The sequence below is a fragment of the Phoca vitulina genome, unplaced genomic scaffold (assembly GCF_004348235.1).
Source record: "Phoca vitulina isolate PV1807 unplaced genomic scaffold, GSC_HSeal_1.0 scaffold1, whole genome shotgun sequence".
In the NCBI taxonomy this organism is placed as follows: domain Eukaryota; kingdom Metazoa; phylum Chordata; class Mammalia; order Carnivora; family Phocidae; genus Phoca; species Phoca vitulina.
The window spans coordinates 87139910-87161743 of record NW_022589704.1 but is presented as its reverse complement, the minus strand read 5'-3'; the positions used below and the strand labels follow the sequence as shown (position 1 = coordinate 87161743).

Below are 21834 nucleotides of genomic sequence, written 5' to 3'. Positions count from 1 at the left end.
AGATACACAGTATTTATAGATCACTTGGGGAGCATTTAGACAATAAATAGAGAAAAAATTCTAAGATGTTTTAAATTTACAAGGATATATATATACATATATACATATGTGTATGTATGTATATATATGCTTCTATTTCATTAGCTCAAACACTCAAAGTTTATACTAAAGTCAAGTAGACTATCACACACACACACACACACACACACACACATTTTTATATTCCTTCCCTTTCCATGTCTCATCCAATTCCCTCACATAAATTAAAAATACCCCAAACCTATTTTTCAATGTCTGTTAGGTTTGGGTGTGTGTTGATGTTTAGAAACATGCTGTCCTCTGCCAGAAAATACAGAAAAAAAAAAAAAAATTGTGGAGTTTTATTTCCTCCTAACCTCTAGCCAAATGAAATCTGCTTCTGTTAACAGTTGTTGATTTTCCCCTGGATGGAGAGCTGCATTCCTCCGAGGAGCCTGTGATGACCATTCCAACCTGAGTTCCAGGCCTGTGTGTTTCCCCAGAGCCCCAGTTGCTTAAGCTTTAGGGCTTGGTGCACAATCTATCTTCGTAATATGGCTTGTCCCAATGGAGTGTTAAAATGATGACTATCTTTATATGTATATGCTCATGCTGCTTTACTGTTATGTTTTCATGTTGCTGATGCTGGTTATATTTTTAACTAATGCAATTTTATTGTATTTTTGCCCCGAAGCTATTTAAACCAAGCATACAATTTGGGGAATCTAATAAATAAATAAATGCAGAGCCCTGAAGGAAATGTGGCAACCAATGGTGGAATTTATCCCAATATTTAAATGAATTCACTGTGACTAAATACTTGCAGTTAGAAGACTAGCAACTGTACAGAGACATAAAGGAATTTTTCCTCTGAAAATTAAAAAAAAAAATGAAAAGCAGGATTGAAAAAATATACCATACCTTTTTTTTTCTTTTTTTTTTAGTCAGAATACATTTTTTGGTTTATAAGAAATGTTAAAGCCCCTCTGAGAAAATAACTAATAATGGTGTTGCAAATATAATGAATTATTTAAATTGTGAGACCAATCTGGGTAGAAAAAAATGACTTTTTTATTGTTTTAATGGAGTTTATACATTAACTTGTCATTCACTGTAAAATGCTTTGAAAAGTAAAAAGCACTATGCATTGCATGTGCATACAGCTTCCTGCATTACCTATAATCACCATGTGTCAGTCCCTGCTCTTTCCTAGCTTGAATCACTATGCATTAATAATTCCTGTACCTAAGGCAGCTGTTTGCTCCAGATACCTAGATATTCTTCACTTGCCTGGAACCACTGAAAATCAGTTTGGCAGTATGTCAACAGTTTCATTTCATTTTCGAACAGAGTGTGGACCTAACCTTGGCCTTTCTGCCTCCAGAGACCCTTAACATCCCATTAGGAGGTTAGGCTATCCTTTGTTTATATAGATCCTTAGGGGAGGGGTGCTTGTTAAAACCTGCCTCCCAGCCTGTCTAGAGCCTGTGTTGGGGTTGATGAGATGCACTGTTCTGCTCTTCTCCATGTTACATGGGACGGATTCCCCAGGGGCTGTGGCCTGTGTGATGGCATTATAATCTCTGCTGTGAACTAATAATGAAGTCAAGCCCAGAGCCTCCCCTCTTCAACTTGTCCTCATCCCAGTGGACCTTGATGATGGCCTGCCTGTCATCTAGGTTATAGATGTTACCATTTGGTTATTAACCTGACCGCCCCTCACTCCCTTCCACCCCAACATACAGGGCATGGTTTTTGTGTTTTACTTTCAATTCTACAAACTCTTTTTACCTTTGCATGTAGCCCTCACTGGAGATTATCCTGATAAGAAAGCGGATGGAACTATCAAAACCATTTATTAGGACATGGGATTTAATGGGAACTTTAATAATAAATAAGAGACCATATTTCAAATCTTTAATGTTTACTGTCTGGTTCAGTTAGAAAAGTGGAAGTAAAAGAGAAGGAAAAAAAAAAAAGAAAAGTTGAAGAGAAGGAAATGGGAAACAATGTGTGGATACCTAAACACAAATTCAATTATTGTAATACTAAAATGATTTGAGTGTTGAAAACGCGTAGACATATAGACACAAAAAATATATTGTAGCAGAATTTCAATTCATGACACTAAATATCCCCCAGTAAGGTAAAATATAGAAGCAAAATCTATGTAAAGCAAATAAAACATTGTTTTTAGTTCATTAAAATTAAGTTTTGGGGTGCCTGGGTGGCTCAGTCAGTTAAGCATCTGACTAGATTTTGGCTCAGGTCATGCACGATCTCGGGGTTGTGAGATCCAGCCCTGCATTGGGCTCCGCACTGGGCGCCTGCTTAGGATTCACTCTCTCCCTTTCCCTCTGCCCCTCCCCACCCTTCCCTCTCTCTAAAATAATAATAATTAAATTAAATTAAATTAAGTTTTGATATTTGGAACTCTACCATGAGCATTCCATTTAGAATTTAACGTATCATGGGAATGATGAACTTCTACATTATCTAAATATTAGTGTACAGAATGTATTAGTCTGTTGAATTGGCTGTGTAATTGAGAAATCTGTTTTTCCATTTACTGTTCAAATTAGCCAATCACCTTAATAGCTATGTTAGATACCAACTATTAACTAAAACAGGTGGCAATACAGATATTTTACATTTGGAATTTACCTCTTGGCTTAGCAATATGCTTAGCTCACAACAGGCATCAAATATTTACTGGAACAAAATTTTAAATATTACATTATTTAATTTGATATTTTAAAATAATGTGGAACATTCCTATGTAGAAAGAATGTGTATAAGCATATATATGTATATACACACACACATACATAAGGCATATGTTTGAGGAAAGGCCAGAGAATATTATTTAGAAATTATTAATGGCTTATCTTTTCTTTTTTTGGCCTTGTTTTCCTGCCCATTATTTTTTGCCTTTGTCTTTTAAGATTGATTCTATGGAATGGGCATAAAGGATTATTTAAGATTATAGTTCCTTTAGAGTGTGTCTCTACTTGTGTTTTAAATAATGGGTCAGCAAGCTATGACCTGTGGACCAATTTTGGTCCACTACCTGTTGTCATAAATAAAGTTTTATTGAAACACAGCCATAATCATTTGTAGACATATACTCTATGGCTTCTTTTGTTCCAGAACAGTGGAGTTAGGTAGTTGCAATAGGCAAAATCTAAAATATTTACTATCCGACCTTTTACAGAAAATATTTGCCAACTCCTGTTCTAAAATGGGGTAAATTCTGGTTATGATTCATAGAAAATACCATTAAAGTGCATACATATCAACAATAACAACATGCTGTGCTGAAAGATTCTGATACCAGTGAATATTCTGTTCCAGGAAGGTCATGGCAATTTAAGTGGATGCTCTTTATGCACCAAAGTTATTTGTGGAAAGGTTTTAGATGCAAATAATGACAATTCATTTTCCTTGGGAGGCCCATGTGTACACAAATACCATCCTAAAACCAAAATAAATTTCCTAACAAAAAGTGAATAAATCTGATCATTACATTGCAGGAATACGATATCTAAGTACAAATTCAGTTGATAAATAAAGGAACAAAGGCTGACAGTTCAAATAGGTTCTGAAAGAATCTAACTACCAACTATTTATACAGGAAAAAGGCAAAGTTCTATCCTATTGCTTATTTCTTCACTCTCACAAGAGCATGGCCCTACTCAATTACTGAGAGGTGAATTAATTATTTTGTAGATCATCCATGCCCCTTGTCTCTTTTCTGTTTTGTTTGTTTGTTTGTTTGTTTGTTTTAATTTGTCTATTTTCTGCTGAATGCCTGAAGTCCTACCATTTCACTGATCATTACCCACAATGGGAGAATAAGGAAGCAGAATTTAAGACTGTGGAAATTAATTCACTCTTGCCCTTATTTTTCGGCTCTATTAAAAGAAGAGGAACCAGGCTGAGGTTCTTCATTAAAATTAAGTCTTTTTGTTACCTATTGACTTTTGTTATTAATTATATCTTTTAAAAAACAAGAGATGTTCTTCTGCTTTGTGTCAAGATGCATAATTATTGTCACTACAAGAGCTAAATTTATCTAAGAATAAGTGTAGATCTGTTATTTTCTGTATAGTTAAGATGAAGATAATTGACTTCTTTCTTCCTATTTTTATGAACCTTTTTAATATTTTATTTTTAAAATTATACTTATCTGATTCCCTTTAATTGTCCTGATAATCACAGATAATTCTCGAAACATTATGGATTCTCAAAACAGGCTTTGTTATTAATGGATTCAAAAGCCTTGAGTCTTCTTTGCTCTTGATGTAAAAGTTGTTTGCAGTATTGAGGTTAAAATGACCTTTAAAGAGCTATTTTGTCCGAGAAAACAAAAAGAGGTTTCCTATGGATAAAATCCATTCATAATTAACATTGTTTTGATATCTCAGTGTTAACATTTCCTGAGGAAAATAAATCAATCTGCGAGAGAATAAAGTTAAGCCAGACAATTGGTATCTCATTGAAAGTGGTTATTATACCTCTCTAAAAGTAGATGAAGTTTTAATTTGCTCTTACTTGTATTTTATCAGAAAACAGTCCATGTTTTCATTAAAGGAGGATAATTAAAAGTCACTAGAAGAGAAGATCATACGATTTTGCTGACTACATAATTTGCTAATTTCTTCAAATTCAAAGACAATATTTTATTCTCAATAAAATTCAGGGAGACATAGCAGCAGTTATTTTGATTGTGTGTTTTAGTAAAAATTAATTGAAAGCACCTTCAGAATATTTTCATAAAAGAAAAACAAAACAGATGATTGAGTCTGACTGTGTATAGTATTTATTGGCATCTTGTTTCCTACGTTGTTAGGATTAAACTGTGCTGCTAAAAACGTGATGGGTTCAGCTGAGATGGGATAGGATATAGACCAGAAGTCAAGAGATAGTGGTTTTAATTTCCATTCTCTCCATGCTTCAATGTGTAACCTAAGTCTTTGGCCACAAATCGAGTTTTGATAACTGCACTCCTCTGGGTGCATTCAATGTCCTTAGGTAGGATATTATCCCTTTTTGATTGGCCTTACAGTCTGATTTTCCTGGATTTTCCACAAAGAATTTAGCATAATCATTTATATCCAAAATCTCTGGGGCACCTGGGTGGCTCAGCTGGTTAAGCGTCTGTCTTCAGTTCAGGTCATGTTCTCAGGGTCCTGGGATTGAGGCCCACATCGGGCTCCCTGCACGGTGGGGAGCCAGCTTTTCCCTCTCCCTCTGCCCCTGCTTGTGTTCCCTCTCTCGCTGTGCCTCTCTCTGTCAAATAAATAAATAAAATCTAAAAAAAAAAAAAAATCCAAAACCTGTCCTGAAAATGTCTTCCTGGCTAAAAGTTTTCAGTCTCAAATCTCTAACACAGAACATGATCAACTCCTTTTAGGAAGCAGCATGTTTTTATTACTGTTATATACTCATAAGAATAATTTTATCTAAATGAGCCCTTTTTCTCATCTGCCTGATAAAATAACTGAACTGAATGATCTTTCATTTTCTCCCAGCTTTCTAAATTTTCTAAGTCTATGAGGTGAAACTTTTATGGCAGACTAAGATTCTTTGGGTGACTGAAGAAATTGTCTTTGTGGGAATGTCCACAGCTATTGTAATGATGAAGTTTCAGAATCTACTTTATCAAGGAGAGTTGTGGGCGTGAAAGAACAGAAACAAACAAACCAAAAAAAGAGACAGGCAGATTTACTACGGTTATTTAATATAATGTTTCAGTTTCCTTCTAGTGCTCTTTGGGAAATATCATTACAATGACCTGTAACAAGTAGAAAGTTCTTTCTTTTCTCTTAAAGAAAAATGAGAATGCAATGGAGAAAAACATAGTAATTATTTGGAGATCATATAAATGTTATGCATAAAGAGTTAGAAAAAAAGGGAAGGGGTGAATTATATTCCATCATTACACAAGCAGGGAGCTCGATGGAAGAATAAAGAACAGAAAATCTTTGCTTGAAACTCCAACTGTGTAATCCTAGGCAAGTATTTTAACCTCTCTGAGTAATCCTATTGTTAGGACTAAATGGAATAACAAATGTCAAATGCCTGGCAACTAGTGGGTGGCCAACATATGCTAACTCCTCCTCCCAACACTGAATTATTACTAATGGGATCTTCTCACTCACTTACTGTTAAATAACAGATACTAGAAAAATTAAACTCTTCCTATCTTTCTGGAAAGTACTATCTATTGGACAGATAGGATGTAAACAAAAATAAATAAACACTAATACAAGATAAGGGAGATGTCCTATCTATTTTATTTTATTGAATCCTGGACTGAAAGTGCAAGTATTTATTGGATAAATGAAAGTGATTACACTTTATTAAGGAGATGTACGTGAATAGATCAGTATGCCTAGTCTTAAACATCATCATGAAAATAAACTCCAGGATCTGGGGATAAGGCAAAGAAACAGAAAAGAAAGTTACTAGTAACACAAAATGAATAAGGGTTGAATTCTGAGGGTCTAATCAAATTTTGTGGTCAAGAAATAAACTCTTTCAAAAAAAAAAAAAAAGAAATAAACTCTTTCACTCAATAATTATTTACTGAGCATTAACTGTGTATCAGATATCGTACTTGACTATGAAACTACAAAGACAAAATTATTCTAGCTTCCTTCTTATATCTGTGAACAGGGAAGTAGTAAGGCAAATGAATGAATGAAGGAATAAATGAATGAATGAGGACAGAGCCCCCAAAAAAGTGAAAGTTTCCAAAGCAGAAACAGAGTTAAGCAGTTAAAGCAGAAGAATATGACCATGTGTAGGAATACATATTAATAATGTTATACACTTAACTGCCTAATGGATTTGGGAACTTGTTAAACATTATTCATAATAAATCAAAATTGAAGGTCAATACATACTTAATTTCAAATTTGCATTTAATTTGCATTTGTGATGTAAATAAAAGATCACATATGTTCTATCACCCAGCTCATGTGCCTAGTGCACCTGGCAGTAAATATTCCCTTTGTAGACAGCCAAACAGAAGGCATTAAAGAACAGTGACCATAAATCAGGATCAGATGTCCCTTCAAAGTAAAGAAAAATCCAAATATTTGAGGGATATTTCAGTTGCATTTAGGCGAAATTGCAAAATTTAGGCAAAATCAATTCTAGAGAAACCTGTTCTATTATCCCATCAGGTCTGTGCTGAAATTATTGGGTATAAATTTTTACAACAATTTCTGAATGGAAATTGACCTAAAGAATAGCTGTCTAAAGATACTAAAAAAAAATTTTATGTTTGCTTTAGAAATGCCTTATTCCTTGGGAAAATTGGTTAAGACTATTCCCAAAAGGGTAGAAGAACGAAAGTATACATAATTCAAATGAATTAAACTGTCAACAATAAGATTAATTCTATATATTTTTTATTTTATAGATGCATATGTCCAGTCTCCTTTTTTCTTTCTTTCTTTCTTTCTTTCTTCTTTCTTTCTTTCTTTCTTTCTTTCTTTCTTTCTTTCTTTTCCTTTCTTTCTCTCTCTCTCTCTCTCTGTCTTATTTTTCCTTCTAGACAGAGAGTTAAAGACTTCTAAGAAAAGACTGAAATCTCATTTTAACTCCACTCTTCATGTCTTCACAGGTAAAACCATCTTTTTACAAAACTTTTTAATACTTAATAAATGACCAGGCCTAAGGCTCTAAAGGGAGTTCCCTCATACCAAATTGCTTGAGGGTCACTTATTTTTTCCATTTGTAAAAACTATTCACCCAGTAGCTTTACAAAAGACTCACTATAGAAATATGTGCCAACCAAAGTAGTCAGAACCAAAAAAGAAACCAGAGCTAAATTAATGATAAACAGGCAATGATGCAAAGGAAGGAATCATTGTGCTATGGTTGTCTTTCTATTCACCTCTTGCTTGTAGACTCTGTGTGTGCATGCATGTGTGCAGTGCTTTCTAAAGATACTGCATCTTGTTTGCCTAGTAAGGGAGCTTGGAAGTGAGAGGAAAGACCATCACAACATTAAGGGGAAGGAGATGAATATAAATTTATCTAGAAGGGGACTAGCAATTAATAGTCTCCCCACATATTAGTCACACTAATGATGAAAAAAATGATCATCACTATAGAAATTCTTTTTTGAAAGTGGTTTCAGAGACAATATGAATGAACTTAAATTCAGGAATTTTCTAAAAAGGGGATAATATATGGAATGTTCCATTTCCTGGTTTCTTCTGCTCCTTTACTATTAAAAGTTAACTCAAGAGTATTTTTGCCCTTTTGAAAACAATTTGAGTTGAGAGAAACTACACACATGCTCTTTTAACCCAGGCAATGTACAGCAAAGTGCTGAGCAATTATATGGTGGATTTGATCAGTTTTGACAGCCTGTCTTGAAACTTAAGCTAGAATCCCCTGCTCTTTCTTCCACAGCAGGTTTCGAGACTAAATTATATGACTAATTGCATCAAATTTCTACTTTACTTTGGCAATGGCCTTACAAAGCTTGCATGTGCAAAATGACTTTCCTGATCAGCTTTAACAATTCTATCTGTCATGATTATTTTACAACTTCCATATCAGAATACATAAAATAATGATGGATAAAAATATTTGAATGCCCTCTGAAACACTCTGAATTGTCTTGTATCAAAGTCATCCTAGAATATCCCCATGCTTTCTCCAATTCCTGCAACTTGTATTCACCAAATAGAATATTTGATTAGGGAATTTATAATCTGATAAATATAAATTAGTTCAGGAAGTTCTCATTCTTTGCTTGAAACATATCCAAGAATCATGTAGATTATCTGGATCATTTCTTTAGTATGTATAATACCGTAATCATATTAGAAATGCATGGTATTCACATTGACAGTATATCCTTTACAGTAACGTACTTGTGAAATTGAGGTGCTCTAAAGGTAAAGGTCATTAATATTAAATAGACACTGATTCTATAATAATCCAAACCTAAGAAATTATCTAGTGAGGCTACCAGGGGATGGGCCACTCACTATAGATACTCATGAAGCTAAAGCAATCTCTCCAAAACTTCTTAATGTGCAATGATCATTTTAACTTAGAGACAAATTCACATAGAAAAGAGGGATGGGATCTCACTTCTGAGATGAAAGTAAATTGACTTTGGGGCAATTTATCTTTCACAGCATATCAGGGGCAGTGCCAGCAGACCACAGATGTACACCTCATGAGGAGCCCACAAAGACATCTGTGAGGTGGGGGGAAATGCAGTTTATATTCAAAGCATAACTTAGTAATGACATGTCAACCATACCCCAGATGAATGTTTCCAACATATAAGAAAAAAAGGAAAATATATTTTTGTACACCTTTTCTTTCTACATGCAAGGTTAGTGATAAGTAAAAAGCTCTAGTTCCTATATATTAGTGAACCAACTAAAGTAAGAGAGAAAAGGACAAAAAAATGAGATAGAGATAAATAGGGGTGGGATAGAAAGAAAAAAAAGAAAGAGAAAAAGGGAAAGAGGAGAGGGAGGGAGGGAGGAAGTGACAGAGAGAGGAAACAAAAGAAAGACAAAAGGAATCATGTCAGAGAAAAAAATATAGAAATTTTCCATTTTATAAGTTGTTAAATATTTGCAGAAGACAAATATATGCCCTTGGAAAACACTTTGAAAATGATTCCTTTCTTATGACCATGCAATATATGCCCCCCACCCCAGCATCCAATTCATTAAATAAATACTTTATTGTCCGTTTGCATGCTAGATTTTAAATACTGAACAGGGACCACGTTTCTTCATCCTTTTATCCATCTTTTGGTACAAGCACAGTCCCTGGCACATGAAAAGTTTTCAATAAATATTTGTGGAATAAATGAAAGAATGAATGACAAATTCTTCCAATTTCTTAAGGAGAAAGAAAACTTCTACTTAAAAAAAATGTTACTGGGGGCGCATAAGTGGCTCAGTAGGTTAAGAGTCTGCCTTCAACTCCAGTCATGATCCTGGAGCCCCAGGTCAGGCTCCCTGCTCAGCAAGGAGTCTGCTTCTCCCTCTTCCCCTCCCCACACCATTCATGTTCTCTCACTATCTCTCTCTCAAATAAATAAATAAAATCTTTTAAAAAGTTACTGATTGTATGCATTTTTGCCAGGCTAATGATTTTTTTTCTGTGATAGTTCCAACATGATTTCTAATTTATTAACATGACCTATGGCTGATCGAACTTTGCAAATGACAGAGTCCGGTCTGCCCATGGATAATGCTGAGGCCCACAGTCACAGTCTCCTCTTAGCTTACATTCCAGAAGTTAATCAGTGGGAACACATCATCACTTAATAGGGGGTATTTCAAGCCTTAAAGAAACAAATTTGGTGTTGAAATAAAATAAAAATTATGCCTTTCTTGTTTTTTGTTTGTTTGTTTTCCTTTTGGGGTGGGTTTGGGGTTCAGCGATTTAGAAGTTGGAGGGGATTAAAGGAGTGGTAAGTAAAGCATCTAATGAAAGTAGGAAGCAAACACCACAGAAGGTATCAAAGTATAAGGAGGTGTTAAGATGAGAAACCAGAGAAGTTAAAGAGAGAAAGGAAAGTGATCGCTCAATTATTTTACACTGTTCCAAATACGTATATTTTTTATCCACTGAGTAAATTATTTTTATATAATATTCATTCTGAAATACTTAAATATTATATATCAATTTAAACTGAGAGTTCATAGCTTCACAAAATTACTAACCTTCCCTGGTACAATTGGTTTGGGCTTCATCACTGAAGTCTCCACAGTCATTGTCACCATCACAGGCCCAATGGCCTGGGATGCATCTGCCATTGGAACATCTGAACTGATTATCCAAGCAAGAGTGAACACAGCCAACCTCATCACTGCCATCCCCGCAGTCATCATCTGGAAAGAAGCATCAACATCAAGGGAGTGAAAACTGATCCAGGAAGAAAATACTCCTTATGAAATATCTACCATTTCTTTTTGCCATATAGAGTATTCTCTTGTTTTTGATAAAAGAATGATAAATTAATGATCAGCATTTCCCATGAACAGTGGGGGGATTATCTTCATTCCGATACTGTTCAGCTTCTGATTGAACATCAACTACTAAACGAAGAGGGAAAATAATCCTTGCCTTTGGATTTTAAAGCTTAAGTTCTATTTCCCTCAGAAATGACTAACCATTGACTGAACAAATCTATGCAGCATGAAATAATTATAAAATGGGAGGACAATGGTGATTGCAAGAATTTCATGAAATGATACAGCTGGTGATATAATTATCGTGGAAAATTATTGCTTAGACCTATAATCCCTATGCCCCCGAGTTTATTACCATATCATTAATTCAGACCCTTCTTCTCTATTCTCAACAGGAGGAGTCACTATGTACCCTTCCCCTACTGACTCATAAGTGTGTATTTATACTGGGAAATTGTCACTATCTTTAGCAATGATTTATATTCTTTATTAACAACTGTTGCAGGAGGGAGGTGAGAGGAATGTGAAGTGAAAATAGATTAAATTGAAATCAGTGAGTGAGAATGTATAATTTATACATAATTCATTTACCTGTGTTTGGCATAATTTAGCATAATGACACAATTGAGTATAAGAAAGCAAACATTATTTGTACATAAAGAGCAAGGTGGCAGAGTTGAGACCATTCGGATAATTCCATAATAATTTATAAACTCCTCCATCCTGAGGTGACAGAGCACTTTACATCGATGTTTCAGAGAACCTGAATCATCCAGGTCATTTCCTCAATTGTCCCCTTTACTTCACGTCTGCAGACTTAGACTATGTCCAGCATAATATCTGAACACCAATCTCTTTATAGCCCCAAGGGACAGATACCGAGTTCCATTATCCTTAATGCTAATCCCCACTGATGTGCCAGGTGCCCTCTCAACACTTGTCTTAGCCATTTTGCTTGGCTCTGCAAACTTCTCGTACAAACTACGTCTGAAGGAGGTGAAGCAGCACCGACAGCCGGGCCCCCAATCAAATCAGCGCAATACTGGGAACATTTGGTACTTGCCAGAGTCGCAGTGCCATTTGCTGCTAATGCATCTTCCACTTTTGCATATAAATTGAGTTAGTGGCTCACAAGTTGGAAATTCTATGAAAGATATAAAAACATTCAATAGGGAAGATGTTATTGACTGTGCTTGATTTAATTTGTATCTCATTTGCCAATGTGACCAGAACTCCACCCCTGTCCTCCACAAAAGGCAGAGGAAACAGTAGATAAACAAATATAGTGACATAAACTTCTTAAGGGCATAGGATACCCATACTTTTAGTATTTTTTAAATGCGTACTTTACAATGACTGAAAGCCTACGGGAATCATTTGATGAAGGACTGTTTGTATTCCCTGCACTGCACCACTGATAAGAAGGTTTGGAATATTGGCCCTTGGGCCTTGGGCTGGTCTAATAGTTATGCTTCCCAGGGGTTCCATCTAGACCTATTCTGCATTGTTCCTTTCTAAGAGTTAGGACTTTACAAAATATTTGAAATCATGTTACTGAGCATTTTCTTAGTATTTTCACCAGTTAAGCACATTGGTGATGGTGTCTTTAGGAAATAAGGATTTTGAATGACATTGTTATAATGTTTATAGAATGACTTATATTTTTCCCTTAAAAACTATGACATTTTAAAGTTAAAGTCTATATTAACCTACAGTTTTTGGCAAGTCACAACTAGCTAGAATAGTAAAATGTGAGCAAATTAATTTTTCATGATAGTCACAAAGACATAGGTTGTGTATTATCTTCAAAATAATATTTCAAATTAAATTGAAGGCTATAATATTCATCCTCATTCTTAAAATGGTAATAAAACAATAAGTCAACTTTGGAGGCTGTGAGAACTCTCTCTACTGTGTAGTTGAGCTGGGAAAAGAGAATCAGCCAGACTGACCAGCAACAGCATCCAGTGAACAGACTACAAGTGAAAGCCATCTCTAGTACTGGTAACTTGTCCAATATGTAAGAAAAGTGGTAGACTCAGATCTGGTTGATATGGTATTGATTACTTGCTTTCTACTTCTTAAAAAACAATTTCTTTGTGTGAGTTTACATTTGAGTATATCCCCCTGAGGTATTGGAATTTGAATGGATATTATTCTAAAACTGAACAAATCTTAATTAAATTTTGTGATTACCAAAGACATGCCTCAAGATATACATTTTAGAATAAATTTAACTTTTCAAAACCAAAAAAAAAATGTGATCAGAGCCTAAATATGCTTCAAAGACAGAAGAGGAGGCAATCACTTACTGATACGAAGAGATAAAAGACTATATCAAAAGTTATCCATGCAGCAACTCAACAAATTTTCTGACATATAAGGGGAAGCACTCAAAAGAAATGTGAAAACGCCCAAGGCATAATTTAATCAATACTTCTAAGAGAGTTTTCTTTTGTTACCTGACAATATAATGAAAACTTAGGTGTTTATGTTTCAAGAATCAACAGGGATGTTGTCTAAAATATGTTTTCTTCTTCAGATAAACATTTAATGTTTCAAAGATGTACAGTAAACATGAATAATGACTTTAAACAAAATATCAGCATAAGTAATGGTTAAAATGAGTAAAAAACAAAAAGCAGATTCTAAGATATGATGAGATCTAACTTTTAAAAATAACATTGCATCTTTTTGAATTTAGAATAGGCTAATTCACATTTTTAATCTCTCTTCTATAAACTTAGGAACATATTAACCAACATCATACATTTAACTAGGAAAAAAATAAATCACCCCAAGCATTTGGAGACCTCTGAAATTTGGCACTACTTCATTGGGAAGTTTTTCAAGTGACCTGTAAGAGTCTACCTCTTAGATCCTAAGTCTAAAAACTGCCCCCCCCGCCAAAAAAATCTGGAAGTTAGCCCCCAAAAGGTAAAAACTTTTAAAGTAAATAAAATAATCTAAAACCCAGTGTACATTCAATCTCTAAGAAAACGAATGCTATATCTGCGCACAGTGAATGTAACATACGTACTTGCATATAATGGGTATGTGTTCTTAAATAGTTGTACCTCATTTCTGATTTATTTTTTTACTTAATACTTAGTTACATTATTTCTCTTGGCTACCTCCTTGTCTGACTTAATTTATATGACCAAAGGTAAATTATATAGAATTTAAGAAAAGGGTAACTAGAAGAAAGCATAGGACAAATCACTAAAAAGAGCAAAGGCATTAATTGAAGGGACAGGACTAAGGGAGTGAAGTTACTAATGTTTCATTTCTGTTTCCTTGACAAAGCACTGTGACATTGAGTAAATCACACAGCCTCTCTGGTGACAGACATGTGGTTTGTAACACGATCTCTCAGGTTCTTAAAGTCCTAAAGGTCAAGAAGTCAGAAGAAAGGTCATCTGGAAAAACACAACACCCTGAAGGCATTTAATGTAGCAAAAATAGGGTTTATCTACCGAATAACTCCTGGGATTATCATAGCAATCCAGTAAAAGATAGTAACTGAACTTCAGGAAAAAAAATAGAAGAATAAATTTAATATGTTAAAATTATCTTTGGATTTTCTCTGCTTAATAATGCAGTCAAATGTGCAACACACTTTAGAAGGAGTTCCATCAAAAATTTAAGTATAATATAAGGCACTTCACTTTTCACTAACATTGGAAAATACTGTATCCATAATTTCTTAGTATCTTATCACAGGTATCCGATAGTAAGAGGTCTAATGACAATATACTCTTTCTCCTAAAAAATAAAACAAAATCTTCTTAAAATAAATTTAACATTTTCTCTGTTCTTCCATATTAGCATTAATTTAAAAGTTGAAAATAGTATCTGGTAGTTCAGTCTGTTTCTAGGTATTTGTTCTTTTTAAGATACCATTATGAATTCTTATATTTGAAAAAGACTTAAATATTAAACACAATCTTTTCTTTCTCGACTTTGACTTTGGATCTCCCATGAGACACACTGAAGGACACTTGGAAAGATTACCTGATTAACTCTGAAGAGAAAAATTTATGAATGAAAGTGGCTTACATTTTATATTAAAATTACACTAAAGAAAAGAAAACTATATTTTATTTCTGTGGTGACTTCAACCTCGTAGAATATTTAATGTGGAGTAATGGACTGTTAAAAAATCTCTATTGTTGCAGGTGGTATGCTCAATTTATCTATTATATCTTTCATTTAAAATTTATTGCCAGGTTATATGTATGATATTATGTAAATGGCAACATCTTCTCTCCTCTCAAGGGTAATCATCGTTGGTATGGTACTTATATTTATCCAGTACACAAAGCTTAAAGGTAGTTTTCAGATCTAATTTGTTTCTTTCCTGTCTCTAGGAATTTTCCTACTTCTTTCTCCTTCTTGGGCTCAAAGTGAATATTTCTAAGTAACTTATTATTGAAGTCTCAAAATAAAGTTATCATAGGTCCATTCGAAAGTATGTAGTCCACATCTTGTATGTATATAAAGTTGACCATCGTGACTAAGTATGGGGAAAATGTATAGGAGATTCAAGTCAAAATAAATGACAAAGTAAGAATATTACAGGAGTCCAGGGTTAGGAAAGTGTTATCTAAATTTGAAGGAGACGATAATGCTCACGTTACATATTATTATTTATTGAGTATGAGATACTAGGCTAGTTATGTATATACATTGCCTATACTCTTCACAACAGCCCTGCAATTGTTATTGCTAACCCTGATTTGTAAAAGAAAACAGCATAACTTGCCTGAGGATACACTGCATAACCAGCCAGTATCAGAGTAAAATCTGAATAATAGTGTGACTGATTCCAAAATATATTATTTTATCCTTATGCCATGCCGATCATACCAATACCCTTTAAAAAAAATTATAGCACAGAAACATTTTTGTAAGGACTGAAAATTTAATTATTCTCTCTGTGTTTTATGCAGCCCATTTAAATTTTAATTCTGTTTATTACCTACTCTAAGGTACATAATTAAATACGGATATAGGAAAATAGTGCTTTTTAAAATTATATAGATTATAGGATTATATCCTTTGAGGAAATATATAACATTTCTAGATAATGATACCAGCTGTGGCTCTTGAGAATTGGTACGTGCACAGGACAGACTTCAAAAGATCCAATTAAGTAAATATACTTCGGAGAAAACCGTAAGAAAACAGTGTACCACAAATCATCTTCATTTTGTTGCTCTTTCATTGTTGTTACATAAAAACCTCATTTTAGACATCACATAGGTATATATAAAGAACATAGTTTGTAGGCAGGCAAATCTGAGTTGAAAGCCTGATTTTAACACTCATTATTATATGACCTTGGATACTTACTTAAAATCTCTGACCTCAAGTTTCTACTCTGAGACAGAGTAGAAAACTACTTCAAAAGTTTTATTCAATAAAAATATTGAGAGCTTTATACCAGATAGAGTTCTAGGCCTTAGTGACAGATCACCTAGAATGAATGAATATGAATGAATAAAATAGTGCTAAGCACTGGAAATACAAAGTTCAGCATTTTCATTTCTCGCAGTGCTTACAATCTAGTAGAAAAAATACCTGTAGTATACTTAAACAAGTGACTTCAATAAATTTCTGATAAATGCTATGATAGAAGAAACATAAGTTTTTATTGCAACCCACAACAGAAGTCAAAACTACTCTTCGATATTCACCCCAGAGGAAGTAATCTACAAGCTGATATGAATGATATGTTTAGGTTAAATCAGGAGGGGAGCAGGAGGGGAAGGACTACTTTTAGCGTATTCTAAAGATGGCATTCCTGAAGGCCCAGAAGTCACAGTATATAAAATGTTTGAAAAACTAAAAAAATTTTGGAATGGCTGCAGGAGGGTATAAGAAGTAGTGAAATTTTAGGAGCTACAAATAGGCTGGAGCAATAGATTTGGAAGTGATTACTACTGATATAACAGAGCCTTGGAAGTCAAAAGGAACATCCAGGAAGTATATACAGAATGAGACTAATAGGAGACCTAGAAAAACATATTGAACAGTTCTGGCAATAAGGAAAACAAAGAGAAATGTTAGACAAAGTAATAACCAACCATTTTAATACATGGTTGCATGTGTAAGAAAATAATATAAATTTTCAGAGTCCAGAAATTAAAAGGGTACTGAAAACAAGAACAGTTAGTGGGTTATCACAGCAGTGTGTGTGTGTGTGTGTGGTGTGTGTGTGTGTGTGTGTGTGTGTACAATCAATGCTGCTGAAATGTCTGAAGAATTCATGTTTACTCTTGACAGAAATTTAAAGGGCTGAATTTCTTTTGGAGGTGCAGAGCTCCAGATACAAGGGAAAAGCAAGAGAATCTGAGGATTGGAAGGATGTTATAGAGAGATCGCATAAGAAGTTAATCAGGAGGCAAGGACTAAATAACTGGTATTGTGAGAGTGTTTCACAAACCTGGATGTATATTAGAAGTATCTGTACAGCTTTTGAAACTACTTATGCCTGAGCCTTTATTATAATTCAATTGGTAGTGTAGTTCCTCCGGAGTTGTGGGTTAAATCCTATGTATCAAAAAGAGGAATTCTTAATCTCAGGAAACAAACTGAGGGTTGCTGGAGTGGTGGGGGATGGGAGGGATGGGGTGGCTGGGTGATAGACCTTGGGGAGGGTATGTGCTATGGTGAGCGCTGTGAATTGTGCAAGACTGTTGAACCACAGATCTGTACCTCTGAAACAAATAGTACATTATATGTTAAAAAAAAAAAAGAAGAAGAAGAAGAAGAAGATAGCAGGAGGGGAAGAATGAAGGGGGGGAAATCGGAGGGGGAGATGAACCATGAGAGATGATGGACTCTGAAAAAGAAGCTGAGGGTTCTAGAGGGGAGGGGGTGGGAGGATGGGTTAGCCTGGTGATGGGTGTTGAAGAGGGCAGGTTCTGCATGGAGCACTGGGTATTATATGCAAATAATGAATCATGGAACAGTACATCAAAAACTAATGATGTAATATATGGTGACTAACATAACATAATAAAATAAAATTAAAAAAAAAAGATATGTCGAATCCTTGGGGCTCCTGAGTGGCTCAGTCGGTTAAGCGGCTGCCTTTAGTTCAGGTCATGATCCCAGGGTCCTGGGATCAAGCCCTGCATTGGGTTCCCTGCTCAGCAGGGAGTCTGCTTCTTCCTCCCCCTCCCCACCTCCTGCCCCAGCTCTTGTTCTTTCTCTCTCTCTCTCTCTCTCAAATAAATAAATAAAATCTTAAAAATGAAGATATATCCAATCCTAACCCCCGGTACCTGTGAATGTGACCTTATTTAGAAACAGGGTCTTTGCCTACGTAATTAAGGATCTCAAGATGGGAATTTCCACAAGGAAAGGCCATGTGAAGATGGAGACAAGAGACTGGAGTGATGCTGCCACAGCCAAGGAAAAGCAGGAGCCAAAAGAAGCTGGAAGAGGCAGAGGATTCTCTTTGGGGGAGGCGCTGCTAATTTTGGACTTCTGGCCTCCAAAGCTGTGAGAGAAGGGATTTCTGTTGTTTTAAACCATCATGTTTGTGGTGATTTGTTGTAGCAGCCTTAACAAATTCTAATTTGTAGGGAATGTCGACATCACATAGTTTAAATTTTCTGGACTTGCCTTAGGATAAGAATCACATGAAGTGCTTTCCCTAAAATACATATTCCTGGACTCTATTCAAGACCTACTGAATGGGAACTTTTGGAGGAAGGCGGTAGTGGCCTGGGGATCTTTATTAGTACCAAGCTCCCTGGATGATTCATATCCTCAAGCAAAAAGCTGAGGAAATGCTGAGTTAGGTCAAGGAACTAAAAGCTGTTTTTAATAATTTCTGCCTGTGGCTTTCAATATACCCCACCAGGGTTTGCCTAACCTCCCACTTTGTTGCATACAGAGCCTTATTAATCTAGTATGTATAAAAGAGAGCACTGTAACCGAAGACGATGGAAAAGCACGTCACATACCTATAAGAATAACCAAAAGACAACTTAACAGAAGCTTGATACCACTTCCAAACAAAAATAATAAAAATCTTTAATATAAATGTATAGAACATGAAAAAATAGAGCAAGACCATCTGGGATATAAAGCATAAATCTGGAGGACACAAACTGGAAAAAGAACTTAATTTCTTTGTTTCCAACATTTTTAAAAATTTATTTGAGAGAGAGAGAGAGAGAGCACAAGCACACACTCAGGGTAGAGGGAGAGGGAGAGAGAGAATCTTAAGCAGACTCCATGCTCAGCACGGAGCCTGAGGTAGGGCTCGGTCCTAAGATCCTGAGATCATTACCTGAGCCAAAATCAAGAATTAGATGCTTAACTGACTGCACCACCCAGGGACCCCTGTTTCCAACATTTTAATAGAAGTAATTATTGTCAGATTGTGAAGTAAAAACAAATAGGTTTGATAGGAAGATAAAGTTCTAAATCAAAGAAAAGGAAAAAAATAATAGCTAAAAGTGAGTTTATCTTCACATTGAAACAAGTTATCAAACAAGTAATGAAACAAATATTTTTGGTCTTAGAATATTGACAGTGATTTTGAAATAAATGAAAGAATGGAAAGACAAATGAAAACTGGAAAAGGGTAAATAACATTGTCCTAATTTCAAAAATGAGTGAAAGTTTTCAAACAATAGAGAAGTGAAGTTTACATATACCTCTGGCAATAATTCCGGATAAACTTGCTAAAACATTATTTTGTTAGCGTTTTTAAAGAGATTATTTGCTCAAGAATAAAATAAAAACAAGGCATGCCAAACTAACTTCATTTATTTGCCGATACAATTTTTAGGTAAGTATATATCATGAAAATGCCATAAATAGAGTGTTCTTGTAGTTTTAGCAATGTTTGAGAAACCTCAAGATAAATGAAAGCATCATGCATGCAAGATGGTGGTAAATTGAAGTGAATGAGTAATTTGTTCAAAACTGTATCCATACAGTTTTAATTATTAAATCAGTTTCCCCTGAAGAATGTTTTTAATTACTCCCCAAAAGGTTCATGCCTTTGTTACTATTATTTGATTACAGCCTTAAAAATTACCTTATCAAATTTTTGAATTACATAAAACTGGAGACATCATTAATATTATGGATTCAAAATCATAAAACTGCATCAGGATTAGGAGTTACAGGAGGACAGAAATAGGAGTGACAGTTTGGAGTGGAAAGGACCAGACCCATACACATATTCAGAAGTAGATGGATAAGGAAGACTGAGAAGACTATCAAAATAAAAGGTAAAAGAACTTTGAAAAGTAAACATTAGAAGCACCCAAAAGGAATGATCTAGTCTCTAAGAAAAGCTAGAAAAGCTTAGCTGCATTAATTGACTGGACACTTGACATTGGAATTACATGATAAGGCTGCCATCTATGATTGTGCTAACAGAAGCCTAGAATCTAAATTAGTGAAGGTAATAAGTACATTTCAATCTGTTGTAAAACTACCACATACGGGATACTAAGTCCTGTTTAATTCTAGACCATGAATTTTTTTTTAATTCTGGCAAAAAAAAAAAAAAAAAAAAAAACATAAAATTTACCATTTTAACTATCTTTAAGTATATAATTCAGTAGTGTTAACTGTATTCACCTTGCTGTGCAACAGATCTCTAGAACTTCTTCATCTTGTAGAACTGAAACTCTATACCCATTGGACATCAACTCCCCATTTTAGACCATTAATTTTACTAAGGTCATTAAAAATACAACTATATTCATAGTAGGGAAATTGGTAGGGAAAGAGCCTACAAATGGTCATGTAAGGATATATGAAAGAAGTGGTAAGTTTCAGTTGTAAAGGAGAAGGGTTAGATAGGCATAATGGTGCCTTTGGTTATCTAAAGAGTGATCCTGTGACAAGGTTATAGATTTAGATGGCGTAGCTTCAGAAGACAGCACAAGAATCACTGAGTAGAATCTTTAGCAATATTGTTCCACAAAGGAGGAATATTCTTTTTTTTTTTATTTTTTTATTGTTATGTTAATCCCCATACATTACATCATTAGTTTTAGATATAGTGTTCCACGATTCATTGTTTGTGCATAACACCCAGTGCTCCATGCAGAACGTGCCCTCCTCAATACCCATCACCAGGCTAACCCATCCTCCCAACCCCCTCCCCTCTAGAACCCTCAGTTTGTTTTTCAGAGTCCATCGTCTCTCATGGTTCTTCTCCCCCTCCGATTTACCCCCCTTCATTCTTCCCCTCCTGCTACATTCTTCTTCTTCTTCTTTTCTTTCTTAACATATATTGCATTATTTGTTTCAGAGGTGCAGATCTGAGATTCAACAGTCTTGCACAATTCACAGCGCTTACCAGAGCACATACCCTCCCCAGTGTCCATCACCCAGTCACCCCATCCCTCCCACCCCACCCCCCACTCCAGCAACCCTCAGTTTGTTTCCTGAGATTAAGAATTCCTCATATCAGTGAGGTCATATGATACATGTCTTTCTCTGTTTGACTTATTTCGCTCAGCATAATACCCTCCAGTTCCATCCACGTCGTTGCAAATGGCAAGATCTTATTCCTTTTGATGGCTGCATAATATTCCATTGTATATATATACCACATCTTCTTTATCCATTCATCTGTTGATGGACATCTTGGCTCTTTCCACAGTTTGGCTATTGTGGACATTGCTGCTATAAACATCGGGGTGCACGTACCCTTTCGGGTCCCTACTTTTGTATCTTTGGGGTAAATACCCAGGAGTGCAATTGCTGGATCATATGGTAGCTCTATTTTCAACTTTTTGAGGAACCTCCATACTGTTTTCCAGAGTGGCTGCACCAGCTTGCATTCCCACCAACAGTG

The 21834-nt window shown here is 35.1% G+C and overlaps 1 protein-coding gene across 9 annotated transcripts in view; it reads right to left on the bottom strand.

Moving 5' to 3' along the window:
• LRP1B (LDL receptor related protein 1B) overlaps window positions 1–21834 on the bottom strand; it is a 1853519-nt gene that overhangs the window by 664870 nt on the left and 1166815 nt on the right. For all 9 annotated transcript variants that reach the window (XM_032387847.1, XM_032388632.1, XM_032390176.1 and 6 more), the window contains 2 exons: window positions 12055–12135; window positions 10743–10910 (listed from right to left, as the gene is read on the bottom strand). In XM_032387847.1, the coding sequence (XP_032243738.1) occupies window positions 10743–10910; window positions 12055–12135 (249 nt within the window). The remainder of the gene's footprint in view (window positions 1–10742; window positions 10911–12054; window positions 12136–21834) is intronic.